This window comes from Pteronotus mesoamericanus, unplaced genomic scaffold (genome assembly GCF_021234165.1).
Source record: "Pteronotus mesoamericanus isolate MK-2021 breed Mesoamerican mustached bat unplaced genomic scaffold, CSHL_Meso_final contig_33, whole genome shotgun sequence".
Classification (NCBI taxonomy): Eukaryota; Metazoa; Chordata; class Mammalia; order Chiroptera; family Mormoopidae; genus Pteronotus; species Pteronotus mesoamericanus.
The window spans coordinates 2,077,902-2,099,875 of record NW_026555135.1 but is presented as its reverse complement, the minus strand read 5'-3'; the positions used below and the strand labels follow the sequence as shown (position 1 = coordinate 2,099,875).

General features: G+C 36.1%; 1 protein-coding gene across 1 annotated transcript in view; it reads right to left on the bottom strand.

Annotated features, from left to right (window-relative positions):
- The window catches only part of PPME1 (protein phosphatase methylesterase 1), a 62,653-nt gene that overhangs the window by 25,878 nt on the left and 14,801 nt on the right, over positions 1-21,974 (bottom strand). Inside the window, exons 2-4 of the mRNA XM_054576263.1 lie at positions 15,669-15,762; positions 15,019-15,111; positions 714-771 (exon numbers count right to left, since the gene is read on the bottom strand). Of these exons, the coding sequence (XP_054432238.1) occupies positions 714-771; positions 15,019-15,111; positions 15,669-15,762 (245 nt within the window). The remainder of the gene's footprint in view (positions 1-713; positions 772-15,018; positions 15,112-15,668; positions 15,763-21,974) is intronic.

Sequence of the window (21,974 nt, the reverse complement as noted above, 5' to 3'; positions counted from 1 at the left end):
ATTTCCCCTTGAGGACTTTTTTAATCCATGGAAACAAACAAACAAAAATGTTGCTCAGGGCAAGATCAGGTGAACAGGGAGCGTGGGACACAGGGTCATGCCATTTTTGGCCAAAAACTGCTGAACACTCAGTGCAGTGTGGGCAGGTGTGCTCATAAATCACCCATCACAAAATGGGCAAATGTACTGAAAGAGTCTTAAAAAAAAAATTCACTGAAACCCCATACAGCCTCTCCCTGCACCAAAACGGCAGCTGGTACAGTGATACAGATGGGTTCCTAGAACACTCACCTAGCAGGGGAAGCCTGTATTACACAGGTGCCTGCCCTCTGGAAGATAATTCCAGGGTTTTTTTGGGGTCCCCTTTCGTATGGTGGGCTTAGCAAGGATTTTCTGTTACAGACATATTTTTATAGTTGGATACACTAAAGAAGATAATTACAGTAGCCTAAAAAGATTTATTCACATTTCTTATATATCACAAGCATTAGAATTTCATTACATTAAAGAACATTTCCTTAGCAAAACAACCTATATATGTGTGTGTATTTATAAAATATTTATTAAAAATTGCAAGCTAGAGAACTTCCCTCGAAATGCCCAAATGAAACAGACCAAGTTATTTGATGGCCACATTGAAATTTGTAATATTTAACACTATTCAAAGGGCTGGGAAAATACGTCATTCAGTCAGAATTGAGAACTTCACTCACCATGACCTCGCAGATCCAAAGCCACAATCCTACATTGAACCCTACTAATGATGGCTGCCTAGGAGGAAAAGGAAAAGTAGTCAGATACATCTGGGTTAGCAAATCTTTCCCCATTACCAATAACTTTGTGGAATGAACTGCCATCAGAATGCAAACATTATAAAAATAACCAAAAGAAGGCTTTTCAATTTTAAGCAAAATTTTTTAAATGATGATTTTCTGCTTTTTTGTTGCACATAATAGTTTTATCCAAACTTCATAATATAGCTTTCTTCAGCTAACTACCTCTATAAACCTTAACTCTCCGTAGCTTCTCAAGAAACACAGAGTGAGCATCTTTAAGCAATGATTCTCTGTGTTCTGCTATTAACTTTTATTTTCATCCATATTCTCGGGTTCTCTTTTCCCTACTTTGGAGATTACCTAGATAAGGACCAAGAATCAGTTAATCTTGGTGCAGGATATCATACAAATGTAACATTCAAATCATGAAATAACCCTGAAAGCAGTACAAGAAACCAAAGATTCACTTAAGACAGATGTAGTAATACACACAAGCTTGTGCTGCAGTTAAATAAAAATATATTTAAAAAGAAATCATAGTATAATGGGGAGCTACGATTTGAGAGGTTTAAACAAACCTGAAATAATTGGGGATCTTCTTCCTCAAATGAACTAAATTCTTTGACAATAATATGTCACAACTAGTGTTAGTAAATGCCATCAACATTTTTTAACTTTTAAGAATAAATCAAATGTGTAGCCCAACCTTCACATTTTATGAAGAACCTGAGGTCACAAGAAAGGAAATTATTTGCTTAGGGTCATATAAGTTAGTAAGAAATATACAACCAGAATCAACGTAAGTTACCAATGTGATATTCAAAGTATAACACAAATCAGATTCATTCCTTCCTCCCTTCTTTCATTCATTCATTTACTTTAGAGAGAGGGGAGAGGAGAGAGAAAGAAAGGCAGAGAAACATCGATGTGAGAAACACTGCTCGGTTGCCTCTTGCACACTCCCTGACCAGGGACCAAATCCACAACCTAGGCAGGGCTCTGACCAGGAATCATACTGGTGTCATTTAGCTTTGTGGGACAACACCCAACCAACTGAGGCTTGCTGGTCAGGGCACAAGTCAGATTTCATAAATCTCATATTATGTTTATGATTTATTTTTATTTTATTATTCCCCTTGTATTATTTTTAAGTGATTAAGTATATCACCTTGAATATATTCTCCTTATAAAAATGTTGAAAATATAGAGAAAAAGGAGAAAAAAACTCTTTGACTCGCTATCCAAATGTAGCTCTTTGTCATCTCTTTATTTCCTGTGATCTTTTCCTCCCAGCTTTACTGAGATATTGACATATATGTAAGTTTAAGGTGTACAATGTCATGATTTGATACACATGTATACTGCAAAATGATTGCCACATTCATTTTGCAGTATACATGCACCTCCATCCCCTCACATAATTACTGTGCGTGTGTGTTGATAACATTTAAGATCTACTCTCTTAACAGCTTTCAAATATATACTATACTATAATTCATTATAGTCACCATACCATACAGCAGATCCCCAGAACTTAACTCATCTTATAGGAGTTTGTACCCTTTAATCAACATTTCCCCATATTCCCTGCCTTCTAGCCCTAATCTCCATTCCTATGAATTCAGCTTTTTTAGATTCTGCATACATGAGAACATACAGTATTTGTCTTTCTCTGCCTTATTTCACCTAGCATAATGCCCTCAAGGTTCTCCACACTGTTGCAAAAGGCATGGTTCCCTTTTGTATGGCTGAATAATATTCATGTGTGTGTGTATCATATTTTCTTTATCCATTTATTTACCCAATGATGGATGTTCATGTTGTTTCCATGTCTTGGCTATTGTGAATAACACTGCTATGAAATTGGGGGTGCAAATATCTCTTTGAGGTACTGTTTTCATTTCCTTTAAATATTATCCAGTAGTGGGACTGCTGGATCACATAGTAGTTCTATTTTTAACTTTTTGAAGATGCTCCATACTGTTTTGCATGGTGGTTGTAACCAATTTATATTCCACCAACAGTGTACAAGCCTTCCCTTTTATTTCACACAGCCTCCCCAACACACTTGTCTCCTATCTCTTTGATAATAGCTATTTCAACAGTTGTGAGGTAACAGATATTTCATTGTGGTTTTAATTTGCATTTTCCTGATGATTAGTGATGTCAAGCATCTTTTCTTGCACTGGTTAGCCATTCATATTCTTCTTTGGAAAAATGTCTATTCTAAAGTTTTTTTTGCACATTTTAATCAGACTTCTATTTTGCTACTGAGTTCTATCAGTTCCATATATATTTTGGATATTAACCCTTTATCAGATAGATGGTTTTCAAATATTTACTCCTATTCTTTAGGCTGCATTTCCATTTTGTTGTTTCTTTTTGTTTGCTGTATAGACACTTTTTAGTTGATGTAGTCCCATTTGTTTATTTTTGCTTTTGTTGCCTGTGCTTTTGGTGTCATATCCAAAAAATCACTGCCAAGTAGTTTTTTCCCTATTTCCTTCCAGTAGTTTTACAGGTTCAGATCTTACATTTAAGTCTCTAACACATTTCAAGTTAATCTTTGTGAGTGTTGTAAGACAAGGATCCAAATTCATTCTGTATGTGGGTCAGCCAGTTTTCCCAGCACCATTTATTTGAAAAGACTGTTCTTTCCCCATTGAGTCTTCCTGGTTCCTTTGTCAAATATTAGTTGATCATACAATGTGCGGGTTTATTCATGAGGTCTTGATTCTGTTTCATTGGTCTGTCTATTTTTATGCCAGTACCATATTGTTTTGATTACTACAACTGTGTAATAAAATTTGAAATCAGAAATTGGGATGCCTTTAGCTTTAGTATCAATCTCAGTTCTTCAAATGAATTGTCTAACTTTCTACTCACAAGTCTTATTCAGACATAATTTTCATCATGTTACAAATGAGGACATTTTACAGGGAGATTAGGAAACTTGCCTAGGGCCAAAGAGCTATTAAATGGTGATGCCAAGATTAAAATCCAAGAACCCTGGCTCAGGGTGGTTCTCAACCCTGGTTGCCTAACAGAATCATATAAGGTGCTTTAGGAAATACTTCTGCCCAGGCTAACCCATCAGAAATTCTGATTTGACAGATCTGGAGTGGGGCCATGGTATTTACACATTTATTTAAGAGTTCCCCAGGTGATTCTAATAATTCTAAATCCAGCCCAGTCCTAGACTAGAGCAAGTAAAATCTGAATTATAATGACATTTTTTTGTGTCACGTTATTATCTCACATTATCATCTCCCTGAGAAGTAGGCTGGGAAAATATCAGCACAAATATGTAGCTGACAAAACAGGTTCTGAAAGGTATGTGAAGTATTGGTGAAGGTGTGGAGACACAGGTATTCTCACAAACATATGGTATCCTCAAATTTTACAATTTTGGCTAATTTGATAGGTGTAAAGTATTTTTCTTTTACTTTATATTTTCCTCCTTAATAGTAAGATAAACCCATTTTTATAAGTTTATATATCCTCCTGTTACTTTGGTGCCTTCTGCAATAGATACTGTAAACTCATCTTAAACTGAGTGCCTGAGTAAAGCACTTTATCAAGAACTGCACATCTTGTTTATTTGCACAACCACCCTATTAACTAGATGGTATTATATTCATTTTACAGATTAAGAAACTAAAGCTGCCCTGGCTGGTGTGGCTCAGTGGATTGAGCACCTGCCTGCGAACCAAAGGGTTGCTGGTTCAATTCCCAGTAAGGGCAAATGCCTGGGTTGCAGGCCAGGCCCCCAGGAGGCGGTGAGCAAGAGGCAACCACACATTGATCTTTTTCTCCCTCTCTTTCTCCCTCCCTTCCCCTCTGTCTAAAAATAAATAAATAAAACAAATACATATTTAAAAAACAACAACTAAAGCTTGGTAGAATAAGGTATTTTGAGACTCAAATCCCAGTCTGTTTAAAATGAAATGCTCTTAAAATCTTTGTTGTGGTGTTTGTACACGTGTCATTTCAATTTTTCCTATTAGACTTAAATCATTGTATGAACAAGAGGATAGCACATATGTTTAATTCTCCACTGTATCCATAGCACCTAGCATAATGCCTGGTATAAAACAGGGGTTTAACAAGTATTTTCTAACTGGCCAATCTTGTTAAAGTGTGAACTCTCAATAGGAGGGTTTGGGGAGGATAAATGGTGATGGAAGGAGACTTGACCTGGGGTGGTAAACACAATACAATATACAGATGATGTATTACAGAACTGTACACCTGAGATATATATAATTTTATTAACCAATGTCACCCCAGTAAGTTCAATAAAAAAGTAAAGAAAAAAAAAGAGTGAACTCTCATTTTTCTACCTTTAGTAATCCAGCACAATACCCGAAATATAGAATATACTCAGTAAATACTTGCTAACATGAGTTGAATTAACTGGAAGAAGCAATAGAATTCAACAGACACTTCAGATTCAATTCTTGGCTTTAATCAGTTCACACTTGTTTGGTCAGAAATCCCTTAGAGGTACGAAAACTGAAAACAACCGGAGGCTGCCAAAATCTAGGCTGCTGAGGCTGTATGTATTAATGAACTCCCACTGTTCCTCTCCTCTCTCAGCCAAACTTCAATTTCTACTTAGTTCTGGATTCTCCCACAGCAATAGGCCATTCTGTTACACGCAGTACTTGCTGATGAAGAGGCTTAAAGGAGTCCTAAGTATTGTATCATCCACCACAAATGATCAACTTGATTGTTACTAATTTCTTATTTTTAATTCTCACCCAAGGACATGCTTGTTGATTTTTTTAGAGGGAGGCGAAGGAGGGAGAGGGAGAGGGAGAGAAACATTAATGTAAGAGAGAAACACCGACTAGTTGTGTCTCACATACACCCTGACTGGGGACCAAACATGCAACCCAGGGACGTGCCCTAACCAGGAATCAAACCTGCGACCTTTCAGTTTAAGAAATGATGCTCCAATCAACTGAGCCACACCAGCCATGGCATTATAATAATTCTTTTTTCCTTGGTTATATTCAGTATATTAGCAACAATTAATTAATTCCTGAAAAATTAATTTTCTAGAAATCTAAAGCTTACCCTTTAAAACACTGTAACTTCCCTTAGTTATCACCCTTTAATCAAAAATGATCATACACACACACACACACACACACACACACACGCACATATTTTTTTCCTGTTCCTAAAGCCAAAAATATAAACGCTTTCTCTTGATATTTAATAGAACTTGTTCAGGTAAATTTCTGGCATGTCCCCAAAAGAGTCAAAAAACATTTAATGCAAGAAGGATCCAGAGATTTTATAGAATGATGGCTAAGAAGGAACTTTAGGATATATTCACAATTAAATCCTACAATATGCACTATGCTAGTATACTCCTAAGATGATGCTCACTCTTCCTCTGCAGAGGGTTTTGTCTGCTGTGAAACAGACCCAGTCTTTAGAAGTTCTGCCTTATGTGTGTCAAAAATATATTTCTATGGCTTCTGCCCTGAGTCTTTATTCTTAGGCAGTGCAGAACTGGTCTTCAGAGAAACATGACATTGCAGGCAGGCAGAGGTAGGTTTCAGTTTTGGTGCTATGACTGGCTATTATTTCTCTAAATTTCAATGTTCTCATCTGCCTAACCTCACAGAAATACAAAAAGGATTAAGTGGAATCATGTAGGTAAGCAAAGTACCTGGCACATAATAGATGTTTAAAATATTTTGCTGATTTTTAAAAAATTAATATTACAATTGAAAGCAAACATTATGCCTCCAAAGTCTGCTTTTCTCAGGCCAAACATTTTCAGCTTGTTTACTGAATGCTATGGTTCCAAGTACTCTAATCTTGGCTGCTCTTTTCTGGACAAGTTTCAGTTTGCCAATCTCCTTTGAACTTGTAGGGTACAGAACTGAATACAACCTTGAATACAACTTTTGAAATATAAACTTTCTCCTTTGAAAAATCTAGTAAAAAAAATCAATCTTTAAGTTATGAAAGCAATAAAAGAAAGCATATAACAAAGAAAACCTAGAAAACAGAAAGACAGAAAAAAATTTTTTCCATAATATTCAGGAAAATTGTTTTAAAAGGTTGTATAATATCTTGTTTTATAGGTACATACACTTTATTTCGCCATTTACCTATTGTTGGACATGGGGATCGTTAATTTTAGACAAATAGCTTTCCTGTATTTGGTATTTTTCTTTAGAACAGATCCTTAGAAATAAAATTTCTGTGTCAAATGGTATAAATATTTGATGATTCAATCACAGTGTAAATTATTTTCCAAAAGAGCTCTATTTACAATGCCACCAACAATGTTTGAAAGTATTTGTTTTCTAGTACCTATTACAACACTGAGGATTAGTTTTGAAAAATACTAATTTGATACATAACAAAATGATACTTCCTATGAATCATATATGATTACTAGTAAGGATGAACATTCTCTATTTATTCAGTATAACTATCTCTTCAGGTCCTTTCGCCTCTTGTCTTCCGGAGTTTGGGATTTTTTCTAACCATATCATAAAACTTCTTCATATATCAGCCACATGTAAATGACTTATTGTCATTTCATAAAGCCTTTAGGAAAATTACATACTTTTCTGCTTTCTTAAACATAATACAATGAACAAAACTTAACCTTAATTGTTCAAAGCTGATATTAACTTATTTAAGGAAGAACTACTGAGCATTGACTCCATGCCAGGCCCTGGGTACCAGACACATAAAGGTGAACAAAGCACAGTCCCTGTGCTTAAAGGTCTCATGATCTAGCATCATAAATATGAATCAGAGTTGTTCATCTCTTCCTTTGTCTATCAGTATACTTGTCCTGTTATATTAGCGCCTTTTTGCTTCTATTTTGTGCCTTATTTCGCCAATTATTATCTGGGTGAAGATCTGAGGGAAATCCTGCCTCTCACGATTAAAAGGCGCTTAAGCTTATTCCTGCTATTTGCCAGAGCTGCCTTCTGGATTCATGTCCAGTGCTTGAGGAAATATGAGCTCTAGAGTCCAGTCAATTGCAAGAGCACTAACCTTTATGTAGCCATTTCTGTTTTCAAAGCACAGTTACATACAAACACACTGAGTGGACTGCTACACTGTTAGGAATAACAACAAAAAAAGACAGGTAAATTTAACCAGCCAAAGTCTAAGCTAGAAAGTTAACTGAATGGTGGGTAATTCCTTTAGTTACGCCAGTAAAGCAGGTAAACAACTGGGACACAATGAGCTACCTATGAAGGTTTCACAAAGTGTGAGAATCACCAGATACTTCAGATTCAATTATTTTTGATGTTTTAGAAAAAAGGAATCAAGTGGTCAAATACATTTGGAAGACATGATTGAAATTAAATAGATTTACTGAAGAACACCCTAAAGGCTTAAATAATGTATTGATATGTGGGATGAATTTCTGAGAGAGGTATTAAAAAAAAAAAAAGGTATTGTATGTAATGTTTCTCAAACTCATTTAATCACAAAATTCCTACTTCATTAATTTTTCACGGGATTTGTTATTTGTAGGTGTATTTCAGTAAAAGAAGAAATAGAGATATTCACTACAATGATAACAAGTGTAATAATGTCAGAAGCTATTTATCAATCACCTCCTCTATCTCAGGCACTTTCCATATTATTTCATTGATCCAACTGATGGGATAAAAATATTTAATATCAATACATGTCAACAAATAGCTTATTATAATATTTGTACAAGGCTTTATAATGAACAAAATTTTTATGTCCATTACTTTACATAATCTTCAAAGAAACCTTGAAGTGTAAGAAGACTGTTTTTGGAGAATAAAGCCTTATGTGGCTGCTCAAGGGCTTGAGTAGCTTCCTCAAGGATATATTGCTAGTACTGGTAAAATTGGTGCTTGAAATCACATCTTCTGACTTCTATTTCATTGTTCCTTCTCTCAGTGTCAAAAGCAATAGTTGTTTTGTGAAAAGTCTATTTTAGCCCTATCTAGATCCGTCATCTCTAAGGACGCTGAATCCTCAAATAGGTAACATTAGCTCTGATTTTGCATTAGACTACTAGGGAGCTGCTCAAAAGTTCAAAGAATATAGTTAGGCCACCTCTAGCCTACATATGTAATTCTCTTCAAATTTTAGAAAATCCTGTAACCCATTAAGTACTGTCCTTGGAATAGAGATTTTTCCTATCCACAGACTACACTTTGCCAAATTTCTTATGAGGCAGAGCCTGGAGTCACTATCCCGAGCAAGTTTCAGCACAGATGTCTGCACATGACATGCCAGTTAAGATTGTGCCTCTTTCCTTTCCCCAGTCACACATCTCTTTCCTTCCACATCTCCAACATGTGAAGCTGCCCAGTTAAAGTGTATTAGCTTACAGAAGAGCCAGGCAAGTCATGATACAGGAGCCATGTCTGGTAGCTCTGACCTTCATTCAGGGAAACTAGGGTATATTTACTTCTACAACTGCTATATCAGGAAGATGTTGCTCTTATCTGTTTGTTCAAAAACATTCCCTGAGCATATAATACATGGCAGGCAAAAATAGACCATGATCTTTGCCTCTAAAAAAGCTTACAATTCAGTTGAGGAATGTATATGACTAAAGCTATGCTATTAAGGACTTAAAATGTGGCTAGTCCAAACTGAGATGTGTTGTAAGTATAAAATATATGCTGGATTTCAAAGACAGTATAAAAAATGTGAAAAAAAAATCAAAATGGCAGAAGAGTAAGTGGAAGTCACACTGACCTCCTCCCAAGACCAATCTGGAATTACAACAAAATTGTGGAGAAATCACCTGGAACAAATAGCAAGGGAGGAGCCTTATAACCTCAGACAGACAGAAGAGTCAGCATTAGCACAACCTAACTGGTAAGAAGTGAGGTAGAGACTCGAGAAGGCAGGCTGGGTGCCCATGAGCAGCAGCACCAGAGGGATATTGAAACAGCCAGCTGGATCCCCCTGAGAAGAGTGGGGTCTAAACCGTAAGAAGGAATCTCCAGCTTACAGCACCAGAGCCCAAAATGTACACAGGTAACAATGAGCTGCAAAAAGGGGCAGGGTTGCTCTCTGCCAGAGAGACAGGTGGCTGGAGATGCAAAGAGCCTTTTAAAGGGCCAACGCATAAATTTTTATTTGCTACTTACCCTGGTCTCCAGCAAAGGCGGGGTCAGAGTGGGCTAGAGACACTTGAGGAGAGACTGGGAAAGGAGGCTTTGGGGAGAGAACTGAGAGAGTAGCCAGTGGGATTCTGGTGCTGACTAATCCCCCAGGCAGAAGCAGCCATCTTGCTCAGGCAGACCACTCCCCTGAGTGGCAACAGTGTCAGAGGACACAATAGCCTCGACCCCAGGAGGGACTCTGCCCTGCCCCACTGGTGCTAAAGCCTGACTGCTGAGTACAGAGTGGCAACCACAGATAATAGATCCCTGGCTAAAGAGGGCTCAGAGTGGTCTAGAGGCACTTGAGAGACTGGAGATGGAGGCTTTGGGGAGAGAACAGAGAGAGTAACCAGGGGGATCCTAGTGCTGACTCCTCCCCCATACAGCAGCAGCCATCTTGCTCACAGACCACTCCCCTGAGCAGCAACAGCCTGAGAGGACCCAATAACCCTCAGGAGGGACTCTGCCCCACCCTGTGGTGCCTAAGCCTGACTGCTGAATGCAGAGTGACTAGAGTAACAACTGAAGGAGACAGCCACAGACAGTAGATTCCTGGAAGTCTCAAACAGACTGCCTAAGGTCAGACAGGGTCAACATCTGACATCATCAGTGGCAGATCCAGAAAGAAAAAACAGTGGTCTCCTACCATAGAAATTCACACCACAAAGTCAGGAAGTCAAGACAGATCAATTCAAGAAGCAGAAGCAAAAAAGAAGAGTCTCACAAATAATGGAAAGACAGAGAAACACCTCCCATTGAAGGGAAAGGGAGAATCCCCACAAAGAGAACTAAATGAAATAGAGGCAAGTAAACTACCAGATACTGAGTTCAAAACAATAATCCTAAGGAAGCTCAATGAGCTCAGTGAGCTCAGAGAGAATTACAAAAAAACTACACAGGAACTTACTGCAAACTGTATCAGCATGAAAAAGGACATAGAAACTATCAAGAAGAGACAAGAGGAAATAAAGAATACAATTTCTGAATTGACGAACACAGCAGAAGGAATCAAAAGCAGGCTAGAGGAAAAAGAGGATTGAATCAGCGAGCTGGAGGACAAGGTAGGAAAAAAGCTCCCAGAAAGAGTAAGAAAATGAAGAAAGACTCAAAAAGAATGAAGAGGCACTTAGGGAAATGCAGGGCATCCTGAAACATAATAATATCCATATAATAGGGATACCAGAAGGAGAAGGAGCGGAGGAAGGGATAGAGAACCTGTTTGAAAAGTAATGATGGAAATCTTCCCTAATTTGAAGAGAGTAAAGGTCACACAAGTCCAGGAAGCACAGAGGGTCCCACTCAAGAGGAACCCAGTAAGGCCCACTCCAAGACACATCGTCATGAAAATAGCAAATATCAAAGACAAGGCGAGGATCCTAAAGCAAGCAAGGGAGAAACAGGCAGTAACATACAAGGGAGCCCCAATATGGCTAGCAGCTGACTTCTCAACAGAAACACTGCAAGCCAGAAGGGAATGGCAAGAAATATTCTAAGTCATGAAAAGCAAAGGCCTGCAACCAAGACTGCTCTACCCACCAAGGCTCTCAATTAAAGTAAAAGGCGAAATAAGGAGTTTCCCTGACAAAAGAAGGCTAAATGAATACAGCTCCACCAAACCAACATTGCAAGATATGCTAAAGGGACTGCATTAAGAAGACGAAGAAAAAGAGTCTAGGAATACCCACTTCCTTTCACAGTCACCAATACTTGATATTACCACAATTTTTAATACTTATTAATGTGCTTATGACAATGATGTGTTATTTTAACTGTTACTTTATTATTTGTTGAAACTAAACCTGTTTTTGTATATTTGTTGCCTATTTTTATTATTTTTTAAAAAGCTTTAAATGACTTTTTGGTATTGTTTATCCATTTTTTGACTAAATGTTTGCAGAATTTTTTCCCTAAAAAAAAAAAAAAACAACAACCTGTTAACCCTTTTTTAGATGTGTTGCAAATACTTCCCTATTCTTTTACTTGCCCTTTAACTATTTTTATATGCATATTACCGTATAGTCATAAATGTTTAATACAGTCATATTGGCAATATTTTACTTTATAGCTTCTGGGTTTGAATATTTGACTTCAGGGTAAGAAAAATACTACTTTGTACTTTCTCCTAAAACTCCTTAGATTTTACATACTGATTTTTAACTCACCTGAATATTTTTTTTATAATATGTGAAATAGGGCCGTATATTTGTTTTATTTCAAGTAATAGTGTTCTATGTACTCTATTTGTTGAATAAGCCTTATTTTCCCCATTGATTTGAAATATCAATTTAATCATATATTACATTGTTAGACAGATATATATGTTTGTTTCTAGAATGCTCATTTTCTTTCATTGATCTACTTGATTATTTCCATGCTGGTGTCATGTTGTTTTTCAACTGCTGAGACTATATAATGGATTTAAATTTTTTAATATTTTATAACGGATTTTGACATTTAACATAAATACGTAAATAAAATCTGCATTTTAAAAAAAAGAAAGGACTCCTACCTTTTGCAACAACATGGATGGAAATGGAAAATATGCTAAGTGAAATAAGCCAGTCATTGAAAGACAAATACCATATGATCTCACCTGTAAGTGGAATCTATTCAACAAAATAAACTAACGAACAAAATAAACCACAGATATGGAAACATGGAGCAGACTGAAAATGACCAGAGAGGATGGGGAAGGAGGACAATGGTGGAAAGAGAAGGAAGGGACTAGACAAAGAACATGTATGAATGACCCATGGACATGGACAACAGAGTGGGAATTGACTGTGGGAGCAGTGGGGGGCAGGGTGGAATGGGTGGAGGAGGGCAAGGGGAAAAATTGAGAAACTAATAGAATAAACATTAAAAAAATGTGAAATATCTCAACAGTAATTTTTATATTGATTACCTGTTGAAATAACAACATTTTGAGTATAACGAATTAGATAAAATATATGTTAGAATTAATTTTATCTGTTTCTTTTTACCTACTTAATGTCCCTACTAGGAAATTTAATGTACATATATGGCTTACATTATATCTCTATTGGACCATATGGGTCTAGAGACATGAAATGGCTTAGCATGTATAAGCAAATCATACAGCCATGTCCTAAAGCAAAAGAAAGGAAGTAAACAAACAAGACAGGGACAAATTATTTAATCATTTAATAATAGTGGAATATGTGCCTATGTGTCAAGAATTACTTCAAGCATTTGGGAAACAACAGTCAGGCATTTTCCCTGTTCTGAAGGAATTCACAGTCTAACAGATGAGATCAGAAGGTGATTTTATATACTTAATCCCAATAATCCTGCCAGAAACAAAATGATATATTTGGAAGCCTCCTCAATTCCATAGCCATCTGGCTCCAGGTGTCTAGTGCTTCATTCCCACTTGCTCCCATTTTCTGTCCTTCAGACTCCCTAGTGGTAAAGAGAGGAAGTATGTGTATCTGTTTGAAACACATAAGATGATAGGACAATTTCACTTTAGACAGGACTGTTGCTAGGATCTTCATTTGCTGTATCTCTCTTTGCACATGGACTGCCCCACACCAGAATAAAGGATATTAGGAAGATCTACAACTAACAGCATTCACACAGGTATATATCCTGTAGTCCAGACCAGGATATCATCAACCAAATATTGCTTACTTACTAGTAGTGCACAAGTACCTTTAAAATATTATTTGTAGAAAGAAGAAATATTTTCCAAATACTTATGGGACACCGCCATGTATAAAGTACTGTAATAACCTCTACCAGGGAGACGAATAAAAAGTAGACATTGTCTCTAGCTAAAGCACCTGGGTAGAATATGTTTGCTTATCCATTACCTAGATTACTGAGATACAGACCTCCCCTTTTGACAAGACAAATTCCATCCCCCTCATTCCAATGAAATATATATAAACAAGGGTTTGATCTCCAAAATATATAAAGAACTCACACAACTCCACATCAGGAAGACAAACAATCCAATTAAAAAATGTGCAAAGGACCTGAACAGACACTTCTCCAAGGAGGACATACAGGGGGCCCACAGACATATGAAAGAATGATCAAAATTACTAGCCATCAAAGAGATACAAATTAAAATCACAATGGGATACCACTTCACACCATCATTAACGGTCATCATTTAACAAATCAACAAACAACAAGGGCTGGCAAGGTTGTGGAGAGAAGGGAACCCCAGTACATTGTTGGTGGGAATGCAAACAGATGCAGCCACTATGAAGAGCAATATGGAATCTCCTCAAAATGCTAAAAATGGAACTGCTTTTTGACCTGGTGACTCCACTGCTGGGATTATACCCTAAGAATCCTGAGACACCAATTCAAAAGAACCTATGAACCCCAATGTTCTCAGCAGCGTTATTTACAATAGCCAAGTGTTGGAAACAGCCTAAGTGCCCATCAGTAAATGAGTGGATCAAAAAACTGTGGTATATTCACACAATGGAATGCTACGCAGCAGAAAGAAGGCACTCCTACCCTTCCAACAGCATGGGTGGGAACAGGAGAGCATTATGCTAACTGAAATAAACCTGGCAGTGAAAGACAACTACCATATAATCTCACCTATAAAAGGAACCTCATCAACAAAACAAACCACCAAGCAAAATAGAACCAAAGACATGGGAACAAAGAATAAACTGACAGAGACCAGAGAGGAGTGGGTAGGGGAATAATGGGGCAAGAAAGGGAATAGACAAGTCAAGGAACATGTATAAAAAACCCATGGGCATAGACAAGGGGGTGGGGATTGACTGGGGGGGGCAGGGCAGGGGAGAGCAAGGAGGGAAAAAGTGGAACAATTGTAATTGAACAATAAAAGAACAGTTTAAAAAATATATACATACAAAACATTTTATAAACTGAAGAACTCATGCACTGAAGCCCACCGCAGTTAAGAACCTCTAGTTTATCTTTGATCTACAATGATAAATATAAAATTGACTTACATCCATGACCTTCTTACATCAAGCCACATGAATGAGCACAGAAGGAAGAGTTAGGCTAGTCAAATTCATCCAAAAGTAAACAACTGTACTAATATCAACTTCTACCATCAACTACTTACTTACCGTGAACACAGCCCAGGAAAGAGCGGAATGGCCTCCTCCATGCAGAAGGAGTAGGACAGGACCCTCTGAACCACTCTTATAAACTCGAAAAGTGTATGGATAGTTAAAGATAACATCTAAGCTTTTGTTCATTGAAGTTTTTGATTAATTACTCATAATAATGCTGATTGGAAAACTCATGCAGCACCAAGCTACATGCAAAGCTGCAAACTTCCAAACTTAAAAGATACTTAAATAGAAGTTTTTGAGATACCAAACCTTTATTTTTGAAGTATAGACTCAGTATGACTATTTTTCAAAGGAAAAATAAAACTGATTCCCTTTGTGCTTCTGAGGGCATAGTCCCTGGTTTCTAGACACTAAAAACCAGTTCAACTCACTTAACTCATGAAACTTTCCCCTAGGCCCTTAAGATATATATCAGTTTCAGAAATTTAATTCTTAATCCCTTCCCCATGCATTAGATAATTATAAGCAAGTAAAATATTGGCATTGATCTATAGGTAATATTCCACCTGCATAAAATAACAAGTGAAGGATAAAAATGAAATAAACAACAGGAATAAAGAATGTTTTAAGAACTACATAAGTTTTCTAACTTAAACACCACTTTAAGTTTACTGAAGAATAAGCCATTTTGCAAAGGATATATCCTTGCCGGTTTCATTCTCTACTTCTACATCTTCCATGGACTCAAAGTACTGACTCCAAGAAACAGGGGAAAAGTCCCGCTTTCTTCCAGGGCTAAGGAAATAAAAAGAGGGAGAGAGATTTCAAGTAAAAAATAGTTATGCATGAAAAGATAAAATCATGATCAAACACACGCTAAAGGCAACTCTGAAATGAAAATAGTGAGAGGATTTTCCCTTAAAGATGTGAAAAGTTTTCATACACAAAGTATCACATTAAAAATGTGTTTCTAAAAGTTCAAATATTTTTCAGAGTAAAAATTTTAGGATTTGAAGAAATTCATTAGTATATTTTCATCAAAAATGTGTCTCACACACACACATACACACGCTCCCCACCCCACCCCCCACCCCTCCCCCGCAAAAGCCCAGTAGACCTTTCTCCTTGTTCTTGGCTATATGCTCATTTTTGTCCTCTCAGCCTACTTTAATATCATTCCTGTTACAATCACTTTTGGTCACTTATGCTTCTTCATACCTTTAATCCCTCACATAGTTTCATGCTCATTTCCCAACCAATAAATATTCAACTTTCACAGAAGGCAAACTGGCAATATTAATGCCTTGAGTTTCTAGATATTTATCTGAATATATACTCACAAAGAAGTGAAATGACTTAGCTATTCAATGTAGCATTGTTTGTAGCAGAGAAAAATTGAAAACAACCTAAATACCCACCCACAGGTGAAAGATTAAAATATATTATAAACAGAAAAATACCAGTTACTAAAAGAAGTAAACATTTATTTATTTCTGAAGGAAACATTTATATACTGATAAAATTCTTTATATATGGAGAAGATACACTGTTTAGTAAACAAACAAACTTGATGTACATACTACCATTTGGGTAAAAATGAGAAATATATATAAATCTCATTGCTTATATATGTTTAGAATATCTCTGCAAAAATACTGCTACAACATTGATGGTATCCTGGAAGACAAGAGGGACAATCTTCAATATATATTTCTTTCTATCTTTTGATTTTTGAACCATGTTTTTAAAAATATGACTATTTTAAAACAAAAATAAGCAATAAATGTATATTTACCACCTGTCTTCAACCTTGGATGGAGCACAAGAAAGAAATCCTGAGCTTTCCCCTATTTCTACACCTATTCTTCTCACCAGTAATGGAGGAAATTCAGAATTCTATGAGCAGCTAAACATTACCTCCTGCCAGACATTTTCCTGTATGTACTACAGAGCTGAATGGAGAATAGGTAAAGTATAATACAAAGCCCATTTAAGATTTAAGATAATAAAAAATCACTTTAGGTTGACTATAATACTGGAAAGAATTACAACTGAGCAGCTGGGCAGTCAGGTTTGTATCCTTTCAAAAGGCAAGCATGTATTGACTATCTACTCTCTTCCAGGCATTACAACAGGCCAATGGTTCTCAATTCACGTAACAATAAAATCACTTGGGGAGGTTTTAAAAATACTAATGATTGGGTCTCACTTCTAAAAATTGATTTAAATGGTCTGATGTGTGACAAAACACTTTTTTTAACACTCACCTAAGTATATGTTCTTATTCATTTTAGAGAGATGGGGTGGGGGGGGGGGTGATGAATCAATTGTCTCCCATCCGCACCTGCGCCATGACTGGGATAGAACCCACGAGCTAGTAACATGCCCTGACCAGGAACTGAAGTTGTATCCTTGTGGTATCCTTGTGGTGTTTATAAACAGTTTATAAAATGTTTTGTATGTATATATTTTTTAAACTGTTCTTTTATTGTTCAACCACCCAGCCAGGGTAGTACTAATTTTTAAAGCTCCACAAGTTGAGAGGGAGGTGGTAGGAATATAAAAGTAGAATATATAATTTAGAATGGGAGAGGGGTTCAAATTTTTCACAGTTCCTACAATTTTCCTATAATTTGCTACAAATTCCTAACAGTATGGGCTTGAGCAAATTCAAATTACTTAAACTAATTCTGCCTTGGATTGTAGTTACTAAATAAAATAACATATATTTTTTAAAATACATGTTGCTCCTACTCCCAGAGATTTTTATCTGGCATACTGGTAGCATCTTCATTTGAACACGTAATTGTTTATACACTCCACAACTTCAGATAATTTTGCAACCAATGTTAGAAATGAAGTGGATAGCAAGGACCTTATATTAATCTTTACACACTAGTGAGACAATGCTTGTCCTCAAGAAACTAATGTCAAATACCTAAATGTCTAACATGTACAGAGTTAAATAACCTATGAGGTATGGCTAAAGTGCTGTGAATATTCAAAGAAGGAAAGATTACTTTCAGCTTGGGAAATAAAGAGAGGCTTCAAAGGAAAAATAACATTTAAGCTAGGCATTGAAGAACAGTCAAAATTTGGACTAACGATAACAGAGAGGAGTAAAGAAGACATTTCAGGCAGAGAGAAGGACACAAATAAGGGTCCAGTATGGTGCTTGTCATAGGTGACACTGATAAAAAACAAAATTTTAAAAATAGCTAACTGCAACACATGTGAATAAGTACAGCAGTTCTGAAAAACTAAAAGAAGCTAGTGGAGAAGGAATAGTATTGATACAATAAAGGAAGATATATAATATGTCCTTTTTCTATTACCTGTGTTAGGGTTCCCAAAAGTCAAAGAGGGTTAAGATGGTCTTGTACACAATGTGGAGCCAATAAAATGTACAAATTAAAGTATTTTAGAAAAAATAATGTGGTGAAAAGTACAAGATGGACCTGGTTCTGGAAAATACTGTGTTGCAATAACTTGGTTAGAAGATGGTAGTCTAGACTGGCAATGAAGTTACAACAGAGGAAAACACAGAAAGACTTCAAAAAAGCAATCAACAAATTTCAGAAATGTTAAAGCTATGAAAAAAACGGTAGAATCAAAGTCAATTCTAAAGTTCTGAACTACCAGAGAGACAAATTATTAAGCCGTACAATTTATAAAATCTACTTTTGGACATAAAGATATATATAGAATTTTTGATGTCACAATAAAATTTATTTCAAACCCCAAGAAATAAATGTAATTTTCTCTCAGCTCCTGCTACTAGAGAAGAATTTGGCAGAGAGGGAACAAAACCGTACTGTAAGAAACACAAAGGAAATATGGCTTTTGCCTAAACTATGTGAATCAAACGTGTTTATGGACATTTTACTCCCTGTTCAGGATCTGATGAGTACTGGAAACTAGCACTCTTTAAAAAAAAAAAAAAAAAGAACAACATGTACTTTATGTCCAGTTCCCCTTGCTTCAGGAAACCCATCTATGAATCCCAAATTAAGAACCCTTGATCGTACTTTGACCACAACAACCTATTTCCAGAAAAAAAAGGAATAATGTTTTTTAAAAATGAAGAGATACTAAACCCTTAGTATGTACTAAACCTAAGTTTTCCATTTGCTACCTACTAAAGATTTGTTTTCATAACCCAGTTCTGCCTTTATTAAATTGTGTGACTTTGTTCAAGTCATTTAGCTTCTGTAAGCCTGAGTTTCTTCATGTCAAATGGAGTTACACTGCCTATTTTATGGGGATTGACAGGAGGATTAAAGTAGCCTTCTTATCCCTTGCTTACTCTCAAATTAGTCTGTGCTAATTTGCTACTAATGCGTGATTCATGAGAGCATGAATGTTCTCCATTTGTTTATTAATATACTCTCAGAGTCTGATACATTGATGATTATCTGTTGACAATATGAAATGGGATAATGTGCATCTATCAGTAAATGATTATCATCATCATCATCATCATCATTAGGCTTTGAGACAAATATAATCAGAATTCTCCTTACTGAATCCTCATAGAGTTTCCATTAAAAGGTAATGGAACACTACAAAGCTACATTAATCAAGACTGTGGTACTAGCATGGCAGTAGACATACAAATTTAGTGAACAGAATTGAAAGTCCAGAAATAAACTCTAACATTCACAGTCAATGGATTTTCAACAGAGAGGCCAAGACAATTCACTGGGAAAGAATAGTCTTTCCAACAAATGGTATTAGGACGACTGGACATTCATACACAAAAGTATGAACCTGAACCACCTTCTTAGACTACACACATAACTAAATCAAGGTGGATCATAATCCTAAATGTAAGAGCTAAAACTATAAAACTTAAAAACACAGGAGTAAATTTGTGATTTGGGGTTAGGCAACAATTTCTTAGATACAACACCAAAAGAAGAAATGATAAAAGAAAAGATTTAGGAGTCAGATTTCATCAAAATTAAAACTTTTTGTTAAAATACACAATTTTATGTAGTCCCATTTCTTTTTTTCTTTTGTTTCCCTTGCCTGAGGAGACATATCGCAAAAAAAGTATGGGCTGTTTTCTTCTAAGAATTTTACAGTGTCAGATCTTTAAGTTTTTAATCTATTTTGAGTTTATTTTTGTTTTTGGTGTAAGAAAGCAGTCTAATTTCATTTTTTGCATTTATCTGTCCAGTTTTATCAACACAATTTATTGAATAGACTGTCTTTACCACATTATGTATTCTTGCCTCCTTTGTTAGAGTTTAATTGACCATATAGGTGTGGCCTTATTTCTGGGCTCTCTATTCCATTCCACTGATTTATGTGTCTGTTTTTATTCTAGTTCCATACTATTTTGATTACTGTAGCCTTGTAGTATAATTTGGTATCAGGTAATGCGATAACCCGAAATTTGTTCTTCTTTCTCAATCTTGCTGAGGTTATTCGGGTCTTCTGTAGTTTTACATAAATATTAGGATTATTAGTTCTAGTTCTGTGAAAAATGCCATTGATATTTTGATAGGAATTGCACTGAATCTATAGAGTGATCTAAATGGATCAACAAATTTGTGTATATATACACAACTGAATATTATTCAGCCTTTAAAAAGGAGGTTATCCTGTCATAGTCTATAACATGAACGAACTTTGAGGGCCTTACGCTAAGCAAAATAAGCTAGTGATTAAAAAAAAAAGACAAATTCTGCATGATTCCCCTTACATGATGTATCTAAAGTAGATGGAGATAGAGACAGACAGAGATAGAGACAGAGATAAAATGGTGGTTGGCAGAGGCTTGAAAGGAGAGATGAGTTGTTTGGTGGATGCAGTTTCAGTAATGCAGGAAGAGTGGTGATTCTGGGAATCTGTTGTACTACAGTGTGTATGTGGTTGACAATTCAGTGCTGTACTCCCGAATATGGTCAGGAGTGTGTATTTTATGTTATGTTTTTAATTTGCCACAATAAAAAAAATTAGTGAAGATACTTTAAAAATATATACACACTTTTTACACTATAGCTATATACAGATTATCCTAAATTTCATTTCCAATGACAAGCTTTGGAATCATTAGTAACTTAATCTCTGCCTCAACTCCCTCAATTATAAGCTTTGAAAAGTGATTACAAGTAGGTATATAATACTTCATAAATGCTACTTATTACAAAAACACTGTCACAGCTGAGCCACATAGTATACTGATAACACTTTCTTTCTTGCATTTCTTACTTTTATCCAGAATAATTGTCTTTTGTTTACTTAGTTTTTTAATTAAACTATCATTAATTGTTTCCCAAAACCTTTTTATAGGTAGAAAACTTTAATAGGCACTTCACAAGAGACACAAATATTTAGCCCACAAACATACGAAAGGGTTCCCAATTTCATTTATAGTGGAGACATAAAATTTTAAGTCACAGCAAAATTTCATTTCACACCCATCATATTTAAGAAAAAGAACAACAACCCTGAATAAAATCTTAAACAGTATTCAGTAATCCTATGCGGTCTTTCCAGAAAGTATCCAGTCATGCACTACGAAAAAACAGAAACATTTATTGAGGAAGATACAAGATACAAGAAACATTGTACATAGGACAATGACTGGCCCAGTCCCCTTCAAAGTTATGACCTCCCAGAGAAAATCTGGTTCACTGGTAGCAGTTTGAATCAAGTCTTTAGCATCTGCAGCACAGTGTTCCTTCTGCTCTGGTAGCAGAAGCTGGGGAAGGAATTTTATCATGACATGTTTAACGCCATGATCCTGTGTCAAAACCTCGGACACAGTAGTTTTTGGAATCCCCAGATCAGCTTCTAGTTCTCACACTGTAAGTGGTTGATCATAGTTGATTGCAGCCTGTACACGTTCAACATTCTCAGGTGTTCTGTTGTTGCAGGCCTTCCCGAACGTGTATCACTTTCAGCAGATTCTTAACCATCTTTGAGGCATTTGTGCCACACTTCTTTAGTGCTGTACTCATTGCCCCATCCCTGAAAGCCTTCTGAATCATCCAGTT